The 16,948-nt window shown below is 52.2% G+C and overlaps 1 protein-coding gene across 1 annotated transcript in view; it reads right to left on the bottom strand.

The window, feature by feature from the left end:
* Positions 1–163: 163 nt before the first annotated feature.
* Positions 164–16,948, bottom strand: part of LOC137315678 (phospholipid transfer protein-like) — a 95,088-nt gene continuing 78,303 nt past the window's right edge. The window contains exons 2-4 of the mRNA XM_067980187.1: positions 3,987–4,110; positions 310–409; positions 164–218 (exon numbers count right to left, since the gene is read on the bottom strand). Coding sequence (XP_067836288.1) covers positions 164–218; positions 310–409; positions 3,987–4,110 — 279 coding nt within the window. The remainder of the gene's footprint in view (positions 219–309; positions 410–3,986; positions 4,111–16,948) is intronic.

Here is a 16,948-nt window from a genome sequence, read left to right as displayed (position 1 = left end):
AAAACAGACAGACACAGAGAGAGAGAGAGAGAGGCAGAGAATGAGGGGAGAGAGATTCAGAGAGAGAGAAAGAAAGAGGGAGACTCACAGCAGCCAGTACAGCATGTCCCTCCGGAAGGTGATGCTGATCGATGAATTATTCACTTCAAAGCAGAGCCCAGCGTCAGGCTGGAAGCTGAGAGCGGGCCGTGGAGAGGTCGAGGTCAGTGATCCTCACCCTGTGAGAGAAGAACACCCAGAGCTCAGTGATACTGACCCTCAGCCCAATAACCAGACACCAGGGACACAGCACGATCCAGGCATACTTACCCACTGATAGAATACTGAAACGGGCCCTCTTTCCCAGATAAATCCGCAATTGAGATATTTTCAAGCTCTTCAGTAACAAACTTCAGGCCTTCGTGACGAACTTTAGAGAACAGAAAAATATTCAGAAGATATTCTCACTCCTGGTCACTTGTTTACACCAGTGAATCTGCCCCAGACTTACCCTCTCCACATTCATACCATTCACCTGAATTAGGAATGAAGAAGGCCGCACCCCTACCCTATTATATTCCTCTGTGTGTGTGTACAGGGCTGTGTGTGTGTACAGAGGCTGTGTGTGTGTATACAAGACTGTGTGTATGTACAGAGGTTATGTTTGTGTACAGGGGTTGTGTGTGTGTACAGGGGCTCTATGTGTGTACAGGGTCTGTGTGTGTGTGTACGGAGGCTGTGTGTGTGTATACAAGACTGTGTGTATGTACAGAGTTTATGTTTGTGTACAGGGGCTCTATGTGTGTACAGGGGTCTGTGTGTGTGTGTGTACGGAGGCTGTGTGTGTGTACAGAGGCTGTGGGTGTCTAAAGAGGCTGTGTGCGTGTGTACAAGGACTGTGTGTGTGTACAGAGGCTGTGTTTGTGTACAGGGGTTGTGCGTGTGTATAAGAACATAAGAACATAAGAAATAGGAGCAGGAGTAGGCCATCCGGCCCCTCGTGCCTGCTCCGCCATTCAATGAGATCATGGCTGATCTTCTACCTCAATGCCATTTTCCTGCACCATCCCCATATCCCTTGATGTCTTTAATATCTAGAAAATGTGAGGTTATGCACTTTGGCAGGAAAAATCAGAGAGCAAGTTATTATCTCAATGGCGAGAAACTGGAAAGTACTGCAGTACAAAGGGATCTGGGGGTCCTGGTGCAAGAAAATCAAAAAGTTAGTTTGCAGGTGCAGCAGGTGATCAAGAAGGCCAATGGAATGTTGGCTTTTATTGCTCGGGGGATAGAATATAAAAACAGGGAGGTATTGCTGCAGTTATATAAGGTATTGGTGAGACCGCACCTGGAATACTGCATACAGTTTTGGTGTCCATACTTAAGAAAAGACATACTTGCTCTCGAGGCAGTACAAAGAAGGTTCACTTGGTTAATCCCCGGGGATGAGGGGGGCGGACATATGAGGAGAGGTTGAGTAGATTGGGACTCTACTCATTGGAGTTCAGAAGAATGAGAGGTGATCTTATTGAAACATATAAGATTGTGAAGGGGCTTGATCGGGTGGATGCGGTAAGGATGTTCCCAAGGATGGGTGAAACTAGAACTAGGGGGCATAATCTTAGAATAAGGGGCTGCTCTTTCAAAACTGAGATGAGGAGAAACTTCTTCACTCAGAGGGTGGTAGGTCTGTGGAATTTTGCTGCCCCAGGAAGCTGTGGAAGCTACATCATTAAATAAATTTAAAACAGAAATAGACAGTTTCCTAGAAGTAAAGGGAATTAGGGGTTACGGGGAGCGGGCAGGAAATTGGACATGAATTTAGATTTGAGGTTAGGACCAGATCAGCCATGATCTTATTGAATGGCGGAGCAGGCTCGAGGGGCCGATTGGCCTACTCCTGCTCCTATTTCTTATGTTCTTATGTAAATCTATCGATCTCTGTTTTGAATGTACTCAATGACTGAGCCTCCACAGCCCTCTGGGGTTGAGAATTCCAAAGATTCACCATCCTCTGAGTGAAGAAATTTCTCCTCATCTCAGTCCTAAATGGCCTACCCCTTATTCTGAGACTGTGACCCCGGGTTCTAGACTCCCCCAGCCAGGGGAAACATCCTCCTTACATCCACCCTGTCGAGCCCTGTAAGAAATTTGTATGTTTCAATGAGATCACCTCTCATTCCTCTAAACTCTAGAGAATACAGGCCTAGTCTACTCAATCTCTCCTCATACGACAATCCCGCCATCCCAGGAATCAGTCTGGTGAACCTTCGTTGCACTCCCTCTATGGCAAGTATATCTTTTCTTAGGTAAGGAGACCAAAATTGTACACAATACTCCAGGTGTGGCCTCACCAAGGCCCTGTATAATTGAAGACATCTTAACTTCTGTACTCAAATCCTCTTGTAATAAAGGCCAACATACCATTTGCCTTCCCAATTGTTTGTTGCACCTGCATGTTAGCTTTCAGTGACTCATGTACAAGGACACCCAGGTCCCTTTGAACATCAACATTTCCCAATCTCTCACCATTTAAAAAATACTCTGCATTTCTGTTTTTCCTACCAAAGTGGATAACTTCACATTTTTCCACATTATATTCCATCTGCCATGTTCTTGCCCACTCACTTAGCCTGTCTCTATCGCCTTGAAGACTCTTTGCATCCTTCTCACAACTCACATTCCCACCTAGTTTTGTGTCATCAGCAAACTTGGAAATATTACATTTGGTCCCCTCATCCAAATCATTGATATATATTGTGAATAGCTGGGGCCCAAGCACTGATCCCTGTGGTACCCCACTAGTCACAGTCTGCCACCCCGAAAAAGACCCATTTATTCCTACTCTCTGTTTTCTGTCTGTTAACCAATTCTCAGTCCATGCCAGTATATTCCCCCCAATTCCATGTGCTCTAACATTGTTCACCAACCTCCTGTGTGGGACCTTATCGAAAGCCTTCTGAAAATCCAAATAAACCACATCCACTGGTTCCTCCTTATCTATTCTACTAGTTGCATCCTCAAAGAACTCCAATAGGTTTGTCAAACATGATTTCTCTTTCATAAATCCATGTTGACTCTGCCAAATCCTATTATTATTTTCGAAGTGTCCTGTTATCACATCCTTTATAATAGATTCTAGCATTTTCCCTACTACTGATGTCAGGCTAACAGGTCTGTAATTCACTGTTTTCTCTCTCCCTCCTTCCTTAAATAGTGGGGTTACATTTGCTACTCTCCAATCTGCAGGAACCATTTCAGAATCTATAGAATTTTGGAAGATGACAACCAATACATCCACCATCTCTAGAGCCACCTCTTTCAAAACCCTGGGATGTAGATCATCAGGTCCTTGGGATTTATCAACTTTCAGTCCCATTAATTTCTCTAGTACTGTTTTTTTACTAATACTAATTTCTTTCAAATCCCCATTCTCTCCAGACCCTTGGTTCTCTCGTATTTCTGGGAGATTTTTTATGTCTTCTTCCATGAAGACAGACACAAAGTATTTGTTTAATTTCTCTGCCATTTCCTTATTCCCCACTATAAATTCTCCCGTCTCTGTCTGTAAGGGACTCACATTTGCCTTCGCCAGTCTTTTCCTTTTTATATACCAATAGAAGCTTTTACAGTCCGTTTTTATGTTTCTCGCTAGTTTACTCTCATATTCTATTTTCCCTTTCTTCATCAATTTCTTCATCCTTCTTTACTGAATTCTAAAATGCTCCCAATCCTGTGTGTGTACAGGGGTCACGTGTTTGTACAGACGCTATATGTGTGTGCGTGTGTACAGTGTACAGAGGTTGCTTGTGCGTCCAGGGGCTGCCTGTTACCAGCTCAACACCAACAGGGTAACCGGGAGGTGGAGAGACGGACACAGCTCGCTCCCACTTTCATCTCAATCGACCGAATTTCTGCATTCATTCATCTTGTCTCAAAGCCCATTTTAAAATCAGATTGTTGTTCATTTTTTGAGGAGGCGGCCCAGGGCCTGAAGGAAATGTTACCCAGTGTCAGGCCTGGGGATGTAATGCGGATCCTGCAGCCGGGATTGATGCTGACTGTGACGCGCAGTCCCATCATCAGGAGCGTGAAGCTGAACAGCCAACGGGCCATGATCCCTCGTCGTGTCTGTAGAGCAAGGAGGCGGCATGTTAAACACCATCCCTCACCATGGCAATGGACAGCACACTCACTATAGAAACGACCACTGCATTCATCATGGGAACTACCGGCGTAGTCACGAGGTGGCACAGTTTTTTTTATTCGTTCACGGGATGTGGGCATCACTGGTGAGGCCAGCATTTATTACCCATCCCTAATTGCCCTTGAGAGGTGGTGGTGAGCCGCCTTCTTGAACAACTGAGTGGCTTGTTAAGCCATTTCAGAGGGTGATTAAGAATCAACCACCTTGCTGTGGGTCTGGAGTCACATATAGGCCAGACCGGGTAAGGACAGCAGGTTTCCTTTCCTAAAGGGCATTAGTGAACCAGATGGGTTTTTACGACAATCCGGTAGTTTCATGGCCACCATTACTGATGCTCGTATTTTAATTCCAGATTTTATTTAATTAATTGAATTTAAATTCACCAGCTGCTGTAGCAGGATTTGAACTCATGACTCCGGATTATTAGTCCAGTAACATAACCACTATGCTACCGGACCCACTTGTGCAAAGAGCATCACAAAGTGATGAAACCCTACAGCACTGATCAAAGGAGACGTTCTCTGCCACGACATATGGAACATAGGAACAGGAGAAGGCCATTCAGCCGCTGGAGCCTGTTACGCCATTCAATTAGATCATGGCTGATCAGTATCTTAACTCCATCTACCCTCTATCTTGGTTCTGTAACTCTTAATACCCATACCTAACAAAAATCTATCAATCTCAGTCTTGAAATTTTCTATTGACCCCCAGCCTCAACAGTTCTTTGGGGGAGAGAGTTCCAGATTTCCACTCCCCTTTGTGTGAGGAAGTGCTTCCTGACATCACCCCTGAATGGCCTGGCTCTAATTTTAAGGTTATGCCCCCTTGTTCTGGACTCTCCCACCAGAGGAAATAGTTTCTCTCTCTCTACCCTATCAAATCCTTTAATCATCTTAAACACCTCAATGAGATCACCCCTTAATCTTCTATATTCAAGGGAATACAAGCCTAGTCTATGCACCTGTCCTCAGACACCCGGTGTCATTCTGGTGAATCTGTGCTGCACCCCCTCCAAGGCCAATATATCCTTCCTGAGGGGCAGTGCCCAGGACTGAACCCAGTCTCCAGATGTGGTCTAACCAGAGCTCTGTACAGCTGGAACATAACTTCCATCCCTTTGTATTCCAGCCCCCTTGAGAAAAAGGCCAACATTCTTGTGGATGAAACTGATAGTTTGGGGAGTAGATTCTAACCAGCAACAGCTCCTGACACTATCGGTGGCTCAGAGCCGGCAGCTGTTGTGGTGAAGCAGAAGTTGTGGCAAAATTCTGACAGGGTGTAGAATCAGTGGGAGTGACAGAGTGTAGAATCACTGAGACTGACAGGGTGTAGAATCACTGGGAGTGACAGAGTGTAGAATCACTGGGACAGACATGGTGTAGAATCACTGGGAGTGACAGGTGTAGAATCACTGGGAGTGACAGGGTGTAGAATCACTGAGACTGACAGGGTGTAGAATCACTGGGAGTGACAGAGTGTAGAATCACTGGGACAGACATGGTGTAGAATCACTGGGAGTGACAGGTGTAGAATCACTGGGAGTGACAGGTGTAGAATCACTGGGAGTGAGAGAGTGTAGAATCACTGGGACAGACATGGTGTAGAATCACTGAGACTGACAGGGTGTAGAATCACTGGGAGTGACAGGTGTAGAATCACTGGGAGTGAGAGGGTGTAGAATCACTGAGAGTGACAGGGTGTAGAATCACTGGGAGTGACAGGGTGTAGAATCACTGGGAGTGACAGGGTGTAGAATCACTGGGAGTGACAGAGTGTAGAGTCAGTGGGAATGACAGGGTGTAGAATCACTGGGAGTGACAGGGTGTGTCCCTTGTACAGTCTGTCCCAGGTCAGTGTGTCCCTGGTATTGTCTGTCCCAGGTCAGTGTGTCCCTTGTACAGTCTGTCCTGGGTCATTGGGTCCCTGGTACAGTCTGCCCTGAGTCAGTGGCTCCCTGGTACAGTCTGCCCTGAGTCAGTGTGTCCCTGGTACAGGCTGTCTTGGATCAGTGTGTCGCTGGTATAGTCTGTCCCAGGTCAGTGTACACTTGGTACAGTCAGTCCTGGGTCCGCATGTCCCTGCTACTGTCTGTCCTGGGTAGGTGTGTCCCTGGTACTATCTGTCCCGGGTCAGTGCATCACTGGTACCATGTGTCCTGGGTCAGTGTGTCCCTGGTACAATCTGTCCTGGGTCAGGTATGTCTGGTACTGTCTGTCCTGGATTAGCATGTCATTGGTACTGTCTGTCCTGCGTCAGTCTGTCCCGGGTCAGTGTGTCCCTGGTACAGCCTGTCCTAGGTCAGTGTGTCCTTGTACAGTCTGTCCTGGGTCAATTTGTCCCTGGTAATGTCTGTCGTGGGTCAGTGGGTCCCTGGTACTGTCTGGCCTGGGTCAAAGTGTCCCTGGAAGAGCCTGTCCTGAGTCAGTGGGTCCCTGGTAGAGTCTGGCCTGTGTCAGTGTGTCCCTAGTAATGTCTGTACCATGTCAGTGGAACCCTAGTGCACTCTATCCTGGGTCAGTGTGTCCCTGGAACAGTCAGTCCTGGGTCAGTATGTCCCCAGTTCTGTCTGAACTGGGTCAGTGTATCCCTGGTACATTCTGTCCAGGGTCAGTGTTTCTCTGGTACAGTCTGTCCTGGGTCACTGTGTATCCGGTACTTGTCTGTCTTGGGTTAGTGTGTCCCTGGTACTGTCTGTCCTGGGTCAGCATGTCCCTGGTAGAGTCTATCCTTTGTCAGTGTGTCCCTGGTACTATCTGTCCTGGTTCATTTTGTCCCAAATACAATTAGTCCCAGGTCGTGTGGTCTATCTCGGGTCAGTGTGTCCCTGGTAGAGTCTGTAGTGTCCCTCGTACTGTCTGTACCGGGTTAGTGTGTCCCTGGTACTGTGTGTCCCGGGTCAGTTTGTCCCTGGTACAGTCTATACTGGGTCAGTTTGTACATGGTACAGCCTGTCTGGCCTCAGTGTGTCCCTGGTACTGTCTATCCTTTGTCAGTGTGTCTCTGGTACCATCTGTCCTGGTTCATTTTGTCCCAAGTACAATCTGTCCCAGGTCGCATTTTCTATCTCGGGTCAGTGTGTCCATGGTCTTGTCGGTCCTGGGTCAGTGTGTCCCTGGTAGAGTCTGTCCTGGGTCAGTGTGTCCCTGGTACAGCCTGTCTGGCATCAATTTGTCCCTGGTACAGTCTGTCCCGGGTCAGTGTGTCTTTGGTACAGTCTATCCCGTGTCAGTGTGTCCCTGCTACTCTCTGTCCTGGGTCAGTGTGTCCCTGGTACAGTCTGTACCGGGTCAGTGTGTCCCTGGTACAGTGTGTCCTGCATCACTGTATCCCTGATACTGTCTGTCCTGGGTAAGGGTCCCTGGTAATGTCTGTCCCGGGTCAGTATAATCCTGGTACAGCCTGTCTTGGGTCAGCGTGTCCCTGGTACTGTCTGTCCCGGGTCAGTGTATCACTGGTACCATCTGTCCTGGGTTAGTGTGTCCCTGGTAAGGCCTGTCCTGGGTCAGTGTGTCCCTGGTACTGTCTGTCCCAAGTCAGTGTGTCCCTCGTACAATCTGTCCCAGGTCAATGTGTCCCTGGTGCTGTCTGTCCTGGGTCAGGTATGTCTGGTACTGTCTGTCCTGGATTAGCATGTCATTGGTACTGTCTGTCCTTGTACAGTCTGTCCTGGGTCAATTTGTCCCTGGTAATGTCTGTCGTGGGTCAGTGGGTCCCTGGTGCTGTCTGTCCTGGGTCAATAAGTCCCTGGTACAGTCTATCCCAGGTCAGTGTGTCCCTAGTACAACCTGGCCTGGGTCAAAGTGTCCCTGGAACAGCCTGTCCTGGGTCTGTGTGTCACTGGTACAGTCTGCCCCAGGTCAGTGTGTCCCTGGTACAATCTGTCCTGAGTCAGGTATGTCTGGTCTGGTACTGTCAGTCCTGGAATAGCAAGTTTTTGGTACTGTCTTTCCCAGGTCGGTGCGTCCATAGCGCTGTCTGTCCCGGGTCAGTTTGTCCCTGGTACAGTCCGTCCCAGGTCAGTGTGTTTCTGGTACTGTCTGTCCTAGGACAGTGTGTCCCTGGTACAGACTGTCCTGGGTCAGTCTGTCCCAGGTACAGTCCGTCCCGCATCAGTGTGTCCCGAGTACAGTCTGTCCCGGGTCAGTGTATCCCTGGTGCAGTCTTACCTGGGTCAGTGTATCCTGAGTGCAGTCTGTCCTGGGTCAATATGTCGCTGGTAGAATCTGGCCTGGGACAAAGTGTCCCTAGTACTGTCTGTCTCGGGTCAGTCTGTCCCCGGTACACTCAGTCCTGTGTCAGCATGTCTGTCCTGGGTCATTTTGTCCCTAGTACAGTCTGTCCTGGGTCAGTGGGTCCCTGGTGCATTCAATTCTGGGTCAGTGTTTCCCTGATACAGTCTGTCCTGGGTCAGTTTGTGCCTAGTACTGTCTGTCCTAAGACAGTGTATTCTTGGTACAGTGTGTCTTGGGTCATTGGGACCTTGGTACGCTCTGGCCTGGGTCAGTGTGTCCCTGGTACAGTCTGTCCTGGGTCAGTGGATCCTTGGTGCATTCCATCCTGGATCAGTGTATCCCTGATACTGTCTGTCCTGGGTCAGTGTAATCCTGGTACAGACTGTCCTGGGTCACAGTGTGTCCGGTACTGTCAATCCTGGATTAGCATGTCCTTGGTACCGTCTATCCTGGGTAAGTCTGTCCCTGGTAGAGTCCGTCCCGTGTCAGTGTGTCCGTGGTACAGTCTGTCCTGGGTCAGGGGATCCCTAGTACAGTCAGTCCCAGGTGAGTTTGTTTCTGGTACTGTCTGTCCCGGGTCAGTGTGTTTCTGGTACAGGATGTCCTGGTAGAGTCTGTCCTGGGTCAGTGTGTCCCTTGTACTGTCTGTACCGGTTCAGTGTGTACCTGCTACTGTCTGTCCCACGTCAGTGTGTCCCTGGAACAGTCTGTCCTGGGTCAGTGTATCCCAAGTACAGTCTGCCCTAGGTCAGTGTGTCCCTGGTACAATCTGTCCTGGGTCAGTGTGTCCCTGGTACAGCCTGTCCGGGGTCAGTGTGTCACTGATACATTCTGTCCTGGGTCAGGATCCCTGGTAATGTCTGTCCTAGGTCAGTGTAATCCTGATACATTCTGTCCTGGGTCAGTGTGTCCCTGGTACTGTCTGTCCTGGGTCAGTGTAATCCTGATACATTCTGTCCTGGGTCAGTGTGTCCCTGGTACTGTCTGTCCTGGGTCAGTGTGTCTGTGGTACAGCCTGTCCTGTCTCAGTGTGTCCCTGGTATTGTCTGTCCCGTGTCAGTTTGTCGTTGGTATAGTCTGTCCCGTGTCAGAGAGTCCCTAGTACTGTCTGTCCTGGGTCAGTGTGTCTGTGGTACTGTCTGTCCTGAGTCAGTGTATCCCTGGTACAGTCTGTCCTAGGTCAGTCTGTCCCTGGTACAGCCTGTCCTGGGTCAGTGTGTCACTGATACTATCTGTCCTGGGTCAGGGTCCCTGGTAATGTCTGTCCCAGGTCAGTGTAATCCTGATACATTCTGTCCTGGGTCAGGGTCCCTGGTACTGTCTGTCCCAGATCAGTGCGTCCATAGTACTGTTTGTCCCGGATCAGTGTGTGTCTGGTACAGTCAGTCCTGGGTCAACATGTCTCTGGTATTGTCTGTCCTGGGTCAATGTGTCCCTGGTATTTTCTCTCCCGGGTGAGTGTGTCCCTGGTACTATGTGTCCCAGGTCAGCATGTCCCTGGTACTGCCTGTCCTGGGTCAGTCTGTCCCTGGTACTGACTGTTCCAGGTCAGTGTGTCCCCAGTACTATCTGTCCCGGGACAGTCTGTCCCTGGTACAGTCTGTCCTGGGTCAGTCTGTCCCTAGTACTGTCTGTCCTGGGTCAGTGTATTTCTGGTACAGTATGTCCTGGGGCAGCGTGTTCCAGGTAAACTGTGTCCTGGGTCAGCGTATCCCTCGTACTGTCTGTCCCGGGTCAGTATATCCCTGGTGCAGTCTGGCCTGGGTCAGAGTATCATGAGTGCAGTCTGTCCTGGGTCAATGTGTCGCTGGTAGAATCTGGCCTGGGACAATTTGTCCCTAGTGCTGTCTGTCTCGGGTCAGTCTGTCCCCGGTACAGTCAATCCTGTGTCAGCATGTCTGTCCTGGGTCATTTTGTCCCTAGTACAGTCCGACCCGTGTTAGTGTGTCCCTAGTACTGTCAGTCCTGTGTCAGCATGTCCCTGGGTACAGTCTGTCCTGGTTCAGTATGTTTCTGGTACTGTCTGTCCCAGGTCATCTGTCCCTGGAACAGTCTGTTCCGGGTCATTGTGTCCCTGGTACTGTCTATCCTGGGTCATTGTATCCCTAGTACAGTCTGCCCTGGGTCAGTGTGTCCCTGGTACAATCTGTCCTGGGTCAGTCTGTCCCTGGTACAGTCTGTCCTGGGTCAGTTTGTGCCTAGTACTGTTTGTCCCAGGACAGTGTAATCTTGATACATTCTGTCTTGGGTCAGTGTGTCCCTGGTACAATCTGTCCTGGGTCAGTGTGTCTCTGGTACAGTCTGTCCTGGGTCAGTTTGTGCCTAGTACTGTTTGTCCCAGGACAGTGTAATCTTGGTACATTCTGTCCTAGGTCAGTGGGACCCTGGTGCAGTCTGGCTTGGGTCAGTGTATCTCGGGTGCAGTCCCTCCCGGGTCAGTGTGACGCTGGTACAATCTGTCCTGGATCACGGTGTGTCTGGCACTGTCAGTCATCGATTAGCATGTCCTTGTTACTGTCTGTCCCGGGTCAGTCTGTCCCTGGTACAGTCAGTCCTGGGTCAGTGTGTCGCAGGTACAGTCTGTCCCGGGTCAGTTTGTCCTTGGTACTGTCTGTCCTGGGTCAGTGACTCCATGGTACAGTCTGTCCCAGGTCATTGTGTCCCCAGCACTGCCTGACTGGGTCAGTCTGTCCTTGCTCGTCCGTCCCGCGGCAGTGTGTCCATGGAACAGTCTGTCCTGGGTCAGTGTGTCCCTGGGACAGCCTGTCCTGGGTTACCATATCCCTGGTAGAGTCTGTTCTGTGTCAGTGTGTCCCTCTTGATGTCTGTACCGGGTCAGTGTGTCCCTGGTACAGTCTGTCCTGGGTCAGCATGTCCCTGGTACCATCCGTCCTGGGTCACTGTGTATCTGGTACTATCTCTCCTGGATCAGCACGTCCCTGATACTGTCTGTCCTGTGTCTGTGTGTCCCCAGTACTGTCTGTCCCAGGTCAGTGTGTCCCTGGTATTGTCTGTCCTGGGTCACTGTGTGTCTGGTTCTGTCTGTCCCTGGTCAGTGTGTCCCTAGTACTGTCTGTCCTGGGCCAGTCAGTCCCTGGTACAGTCTGTCTCATATCAGTGTGTCCCAGGTACAGCCTGTCCTGGTTCAGTGTATCCCTGATACTGTGTGTCCTGGGCCAGTGTGTCCTTAGTACAGACTGTCCTGGGTCATTGTGTCCCTGGTAATGTCTGTCCTGGGTCAGTGCATCCCTGATACTGTGTGTCCTGGGCCAGTGTGTCCTTAGTACAGACTGTCCTGGGTCATTGTGTCCCTGGTAATGTCTGTCCTGGGTCAGTGCATCCCTGGTAATGTCTGTCCTGGGTCAGTGTGTCCCTGGTAGATTCTGTATAGGGTCAGTGTGTCCCTCATATTGTCTGTACCGGGTCAGTGTGTCTGGTACTCTCTGTGCCACGTCAGTGTATCGCTGGTACAGTCTGTCCCAGGTCAGTTTGTCCCTGGTATAGTCAGTCCCGGGTCAGTGTGTCCCTAATAGTGTCTATCCCAGGTCAATCTGTCCCTGGTACAGTGCATCCCGCGTCAGTGTGTAGTCTGCCCTGGGTCAGTGTGTCTCTGGTACAATCTGTCCTGGGTCAGTGTGTCCCTGGTACAGCCTGTCCAGGGTCAGTGTGTCCCTGGTACAGTCTGTCCTGGGTCAGATTGTGCCGAGTTCTGTCTGACGCAGGACAGTGTATTCTTGGTAGTCTGTCCTGGGTCAGTGGGACCTTGGTACAGTCTGGCCTGTGTCAGTGTGTCCCTAGTACTGTCTGTCCCAGGTCAGTCTATCCCTGGTACAATCTGTCCTGGGTCACTGTGTGTCTGGTACTAGAATCATAGAATCATAGAAGTTTACAACATGGAAACAGGCCCTTCGGCCCAACATGTCCATGTCGCCCAGTTTATACCACTAAGCTAGTCCCAATTGCCTGCACTCGGCACATATCCCACTATACCCATTTTACCCATGTAACTGTCCAAATGCCTGGATTAGCATGTCCTTGGTCCTGTCTGTCCCGGGTCAGTGTATCCCTGGTACAGTCTGTCTCGGGTCAGTGTGTCCCTGGTACAGTCTGTCCTGGGTCAGTGTGTCCCTATTACTGTCTGTCCCGGGTCAGTGTATCCGTACTACAGTCTGTCCTGGGTCAGTGGGTCCCTGATACTGTCTGTCCTGGGTCAGTATGTCCCTAGTACTCTCTGTCCCAGGTCAGTGTATCCCTGGTACAGTCTGTCCTGGGTCAGTGTGTCCCTGGTACAGTCTGTTCCGGGTCAGTGTGTCCCTGGTAATGTCCGCCCTGGGTCAGTGTATCCCTGGTACAGTCGGTCCCGGGTCAGTATGTCCCTGGTAATGTCTGTCCTGGGTCAGTATATCCATGATACTGTCTGTCCTGGGACAATGTGTCCCTTGTAGAGTCTGTCCAGGGTCAGTGTGTCCCTCGTACTGTCTGCACCGGGTCAGTGTGTCCCTGGTACTCTCTGTCCCACGTCAGTGTGTCCCTGGTACAGTCTGTCCCAGGTCAGTTTGTCCCTGGTATAGTCAGTCCCGGGTCAGTGTGTCCCGAGTAGTGTCTATTCCAGGTCAATCTGTCCCTGGTACTGTGCGTCCCGTGTCAGTATGTACAGTCTGTCCTGGGTCAGTGTGTCCCTGGTACAATCTGTCCTGGGTCAGTGTGTCCCTGGTACAGCCTTTCCAGGGTCAGTATGTCCCTGGTACAATCTGTCCTGGGTCAGTTTGTGCCGAGTACTGTCTGACCCAGGACAGTGTATTCTTGGTACAGTCTGTCCTGTGTCAGTGTGTCCCTAGTACAGTCTGTCCCGAGTCAGTGTATCCCTGATACGGTCAGTCGTGGGTCAGTGTGTCCCTGGTACAGTCTGTCCCGGGTCAGTGTGTCCCTGGTACAGTCTGTCCTGGGTCAGTGTGTCCCTTGTACGGTCTGTCCTGGATCAGTGTGTCCCTGGTACAGTCTGTCCCAGGTCAGTGTGTCCGTGGTACGGTCTGTCCTGGGTCGGTTTACCCTGGTACAGTCTGTCCCGGGTCAGTGTGTCTCAGGTACAGTCTGTCCCGGGTCAGTGTGTCTCAGGTACAGTCTGTCCCGGGTACAGTCTGTCCCGGGTCAGTCTGTCCTGGGTACAGTCTGTCCCAGGTCAGTCTGTCCCGGGTCAGTCTGTCCCTGGTACAGTCTGTCCCGGGTCAGTGTGTCGCCTGGTACAGTCTGTCCCGGGTCAGTGTGTCTCAGGTACGGTCTGTTCTGGGTCAGTGTGTCCCTGGTACGTTCTGTCCCGGGTCAGTCTGTCCCTGGTACAGTCTGTCCCGGGTCAGTGTGTCCTTGGTACAGTCTGTCCCGGGTCAGTGTGTCGCAGGTACAGTCTGTCCCGGGTCAGTGTGTTCCTGGTACAGTCTGTCCCGGGTCCAGTCTGTCCCGGGTCAGTCTGTCCCTGGTACAGTCTGTCCCGGGTCAGTGTGTCCCTGGTACAGTCTGTCCCGGGTACAGTCTGTCCCGGGTCAGTCTGTCCCTGGTACAGTCTGTCCCGGGTCAGTCTGTCCCTGGTACAGTCTGCCCCGGGTCAGTGTGTCCCTGGTACAGTCTGCCCCGGGTCAGTGTGTCCCTGGTACAGTCTGTCCCGGGTCAGTGTGTCCCTGGTACAGTCTGTCCCGGGTCAGTGTGTCCCTGGTACAGTCTGTCCCGGGTCAGTGTGTCCCTGGTACAGTCTGTCCCGGGTCAGTGTGTCCCTGGTACAGTCTGTCCCGGGTCAGTGTGTCCCTGGTACAGTCTGTCCCGGGTCAGTGTGTCCCTGATACAGTCTGTTCCGGGTCAGTGTGTCCCTGGTACAGTCTGTCCCGGGTCAGTGTGTCCCTGGTACAGTCTGTCCCGGGTCAGTGTGTCCCTGGTACAGTCTGTCCCGGGTCAGTGTGTCCCTGGTACAGTCTGTCCCGGGTCAGTGTGTCCCTGGTACAGTCTGCCCCGGGTCAGTGTGTCCCTGGTACAGTCTGTCCCGGGTCAGTGTGTCCCTGGTACAGTCTGTTCTGGGTCAGTGTGTCCCTGGTACAGTCTGTCCCGGGTTAGTGTGTCCCTGGTACAGTCTGCCCCGGGTCAGTGTGTCCCTGGTACAGTCTGTCCCGGGTCAGTGTGTCCCTGGTACAGTCTGTTCTGTGTCAGTGTGTCCCTGGTACAGTCTGTTCTGGGTCAGTGTGTCCCTGGTACAGTCTGCCCCAGGTCAGTGTGTCCCTGGTACAGTCTGTCCCGGGTCAGTGTGTCCCTGGTACAGTCTGTCCCGGGTCAGTGTGTCCCTGGTACAGTCTGTCCCGGGTCAGTGTGTCCCTGGTACAGTCTGTTCTGGGTCAGTGTGTCCCTGGTACAGTCTGTTCTGGGTCAGTATTATGTTTGAAGTGAGGTCCATTTGAAGCAGTTTCCTGAGCCCCTGTAAAATGGATCCCTGAGAAAGGAGATTGCTAGGAGAGGAGGCTCCATACACCATGCATCTTTTGCTGATAATTGAATGCTTGCCCTGCGGCTTGGTGGAGGGAGCTTCCTGTCGAGGGCTGACGATAAATCCATCTCGTAGCTTAGACTGAGCTCAGGTCAGGAGCTGTGAGATTCAGTGACAGGGCCCGAGGATCTGAGTGTGGTGTTTCCAATCTGTCCCAATCTCGAGCTCGCCTGCTCTGAATCCCCCACTCCTCACACAGCCCCACAGGGACACAGCCTGTCCCACCCAGAAACAACACGCAGCACAAAAAGCCAGGGAACAGAGGAAAAAATCCTACTTATCTGTGTGGATGGTGTCAGCCTGTTCTCTCCCTCGAGTGTGGTCTGATGTGTGAAAGCTGCTTGTTCAGGCAGCTCTGAGACTCAACAGCAGGGGCTGATCGCTCAGTTCCAATCACTGGACGTCTTTGATCGTTGACCCTGCAGTCTTGGCTGGACTTTCACTAACCTTACACTAGCTGGTAACCAGCGACCCCCTCCCCTCCCTCCCCTCCCCCGTTTGCGTGCTGGAATCACTGACATACCATCATCCTGTTTGTCAGTAAACAGTGGAGGGTTCACTGAGAGTCCTGTGTACTGAGTGTCATACACAGTGTAACATCAAACCTAGAGCCTGGGAACAGTCCCTGACTAAAAAGGGGGGATTGTTCTGTTGTCGAGCAGATTCACAGAAATACGCAGAGTGTGGGATCAGTTCACAGTTGAGGATTCTCTGCGATAGGCTGGATACTGTAATCTTCGTCTAGACATGTAACTAAAAGCAGTAATCGCAGAGCTGGGATTCTGAGAGGTTCTTCCTCTCGCTCCTCGGTTACTGACCAGGTGCTGGACCACATGAGGCCGTGCTCTCTCAATTCAGGGCCTGCCTTCCAATTCTACCGAAGCACGAGATAACGAAGCCTCTCCAACCCGCACCAAGGCCCCCGAACAAGTGAGTTTCTGGAGAAACGGTTCCCGGGCAGATTTAGTTTAAAGGCGTTAATCATTCGAGACCCCAGTTCCATAAACTATTTAGATCTCCATTTAGGGTCACTGACTTTGGTTGGACAAAATCGGGGAGACTTCATCCCATCCCCTCCCCCACACTCCTCCCTCCGTCCCCTCCCCACACTCCTCCCTCAGTCCCCTCCCCCACACTCCACCCTCAGTCCCCTCCCCCACACTCCTCCCTCAGTCCCCTCCCCCGCACTCCCACCCTCCGTCCCCTCCCCACACTCCTCCCTCAGTCCCCTCCCCACACTCCACCCTCAGTCCCCTCCCCCACACTCCTCCCTCAGTCCCCTCCCCCGCACTCCCACCCTCAGTCCCCTCCCCACACTCCACCCTCAGTCCCCTCCCCCACACTCCCACCCTCAGTCCCCTCCCCCGCACTCCCACCCTCAGTCCCCTCCCCCACACTCCTCCCTCAGTCCCCTCCCCCGCACTCCCACCCTCAGTCCCCTCCCCACACTCCACCCTCAGTCCCCTCCCCCACACTCCTCCCTCAGTCCCCTCCCCCGCACTCCCACCCTCAGTCCCCTCCCCACACTCCACCCTCAGTCCCCTCCCCCACACTCCTCCCTCAGTCCCCTCCCCACACTCCACCCTCAGTCCCCTCCCCCACACTCCTCCCTCCGTCCTCTCCCCCACACTCCCACCCTCCGTCCCCTCCCCCACACTCCTCCCTCAGTCCCTCCCCCACACTCCCACCCTCAGTCCCCTCCCCCACACTCCTCCCTCAGTCCCTCCCCCACACTCCCACCCTCAGTCCCCTCCCCCACACTCCTCCCTCAGTCCCTCCCCCACACTCCCACCCTCAGTCCACTCCCCCACACTCCACCCTCAGTCCCCTCCCCCACACTCCTCCCTCAGTCCCCTCCCCCACACTCCTCCCTCAGTCCCCAACCCCACACTCCCACCCTCAGTCCCCTCCCCCACACTCCACCCTCAGTCCCCTCCCCCACACTCCTCCCTCAGTCCACTCCCCCACACTCCACCCTCAGTCCCCTCCCCCACACTCCTCCCT

Source organism: Heptranchias perlo, unplaced genomic scaffold, assembly GCF_035084215.1.
Source record: "Heptranchias perlo isolate sHepPer1 unplaced genomic scaffold, sHepPer1.hap1 HAP1_SCAFFOLD_557, whole genome shotgun sequence".
Lineage (NCBI taxonomy): Eukaryota > Metazoa > Chordata > Chondrichthyes > Hexanchiformes > Hexanchidae > Heptranchias > Heptranchias perlo.
Note: the sequence above shows the minus strand (reverse complement) of the source record. Positions and strands in the feature narration are given on the sequence as shown.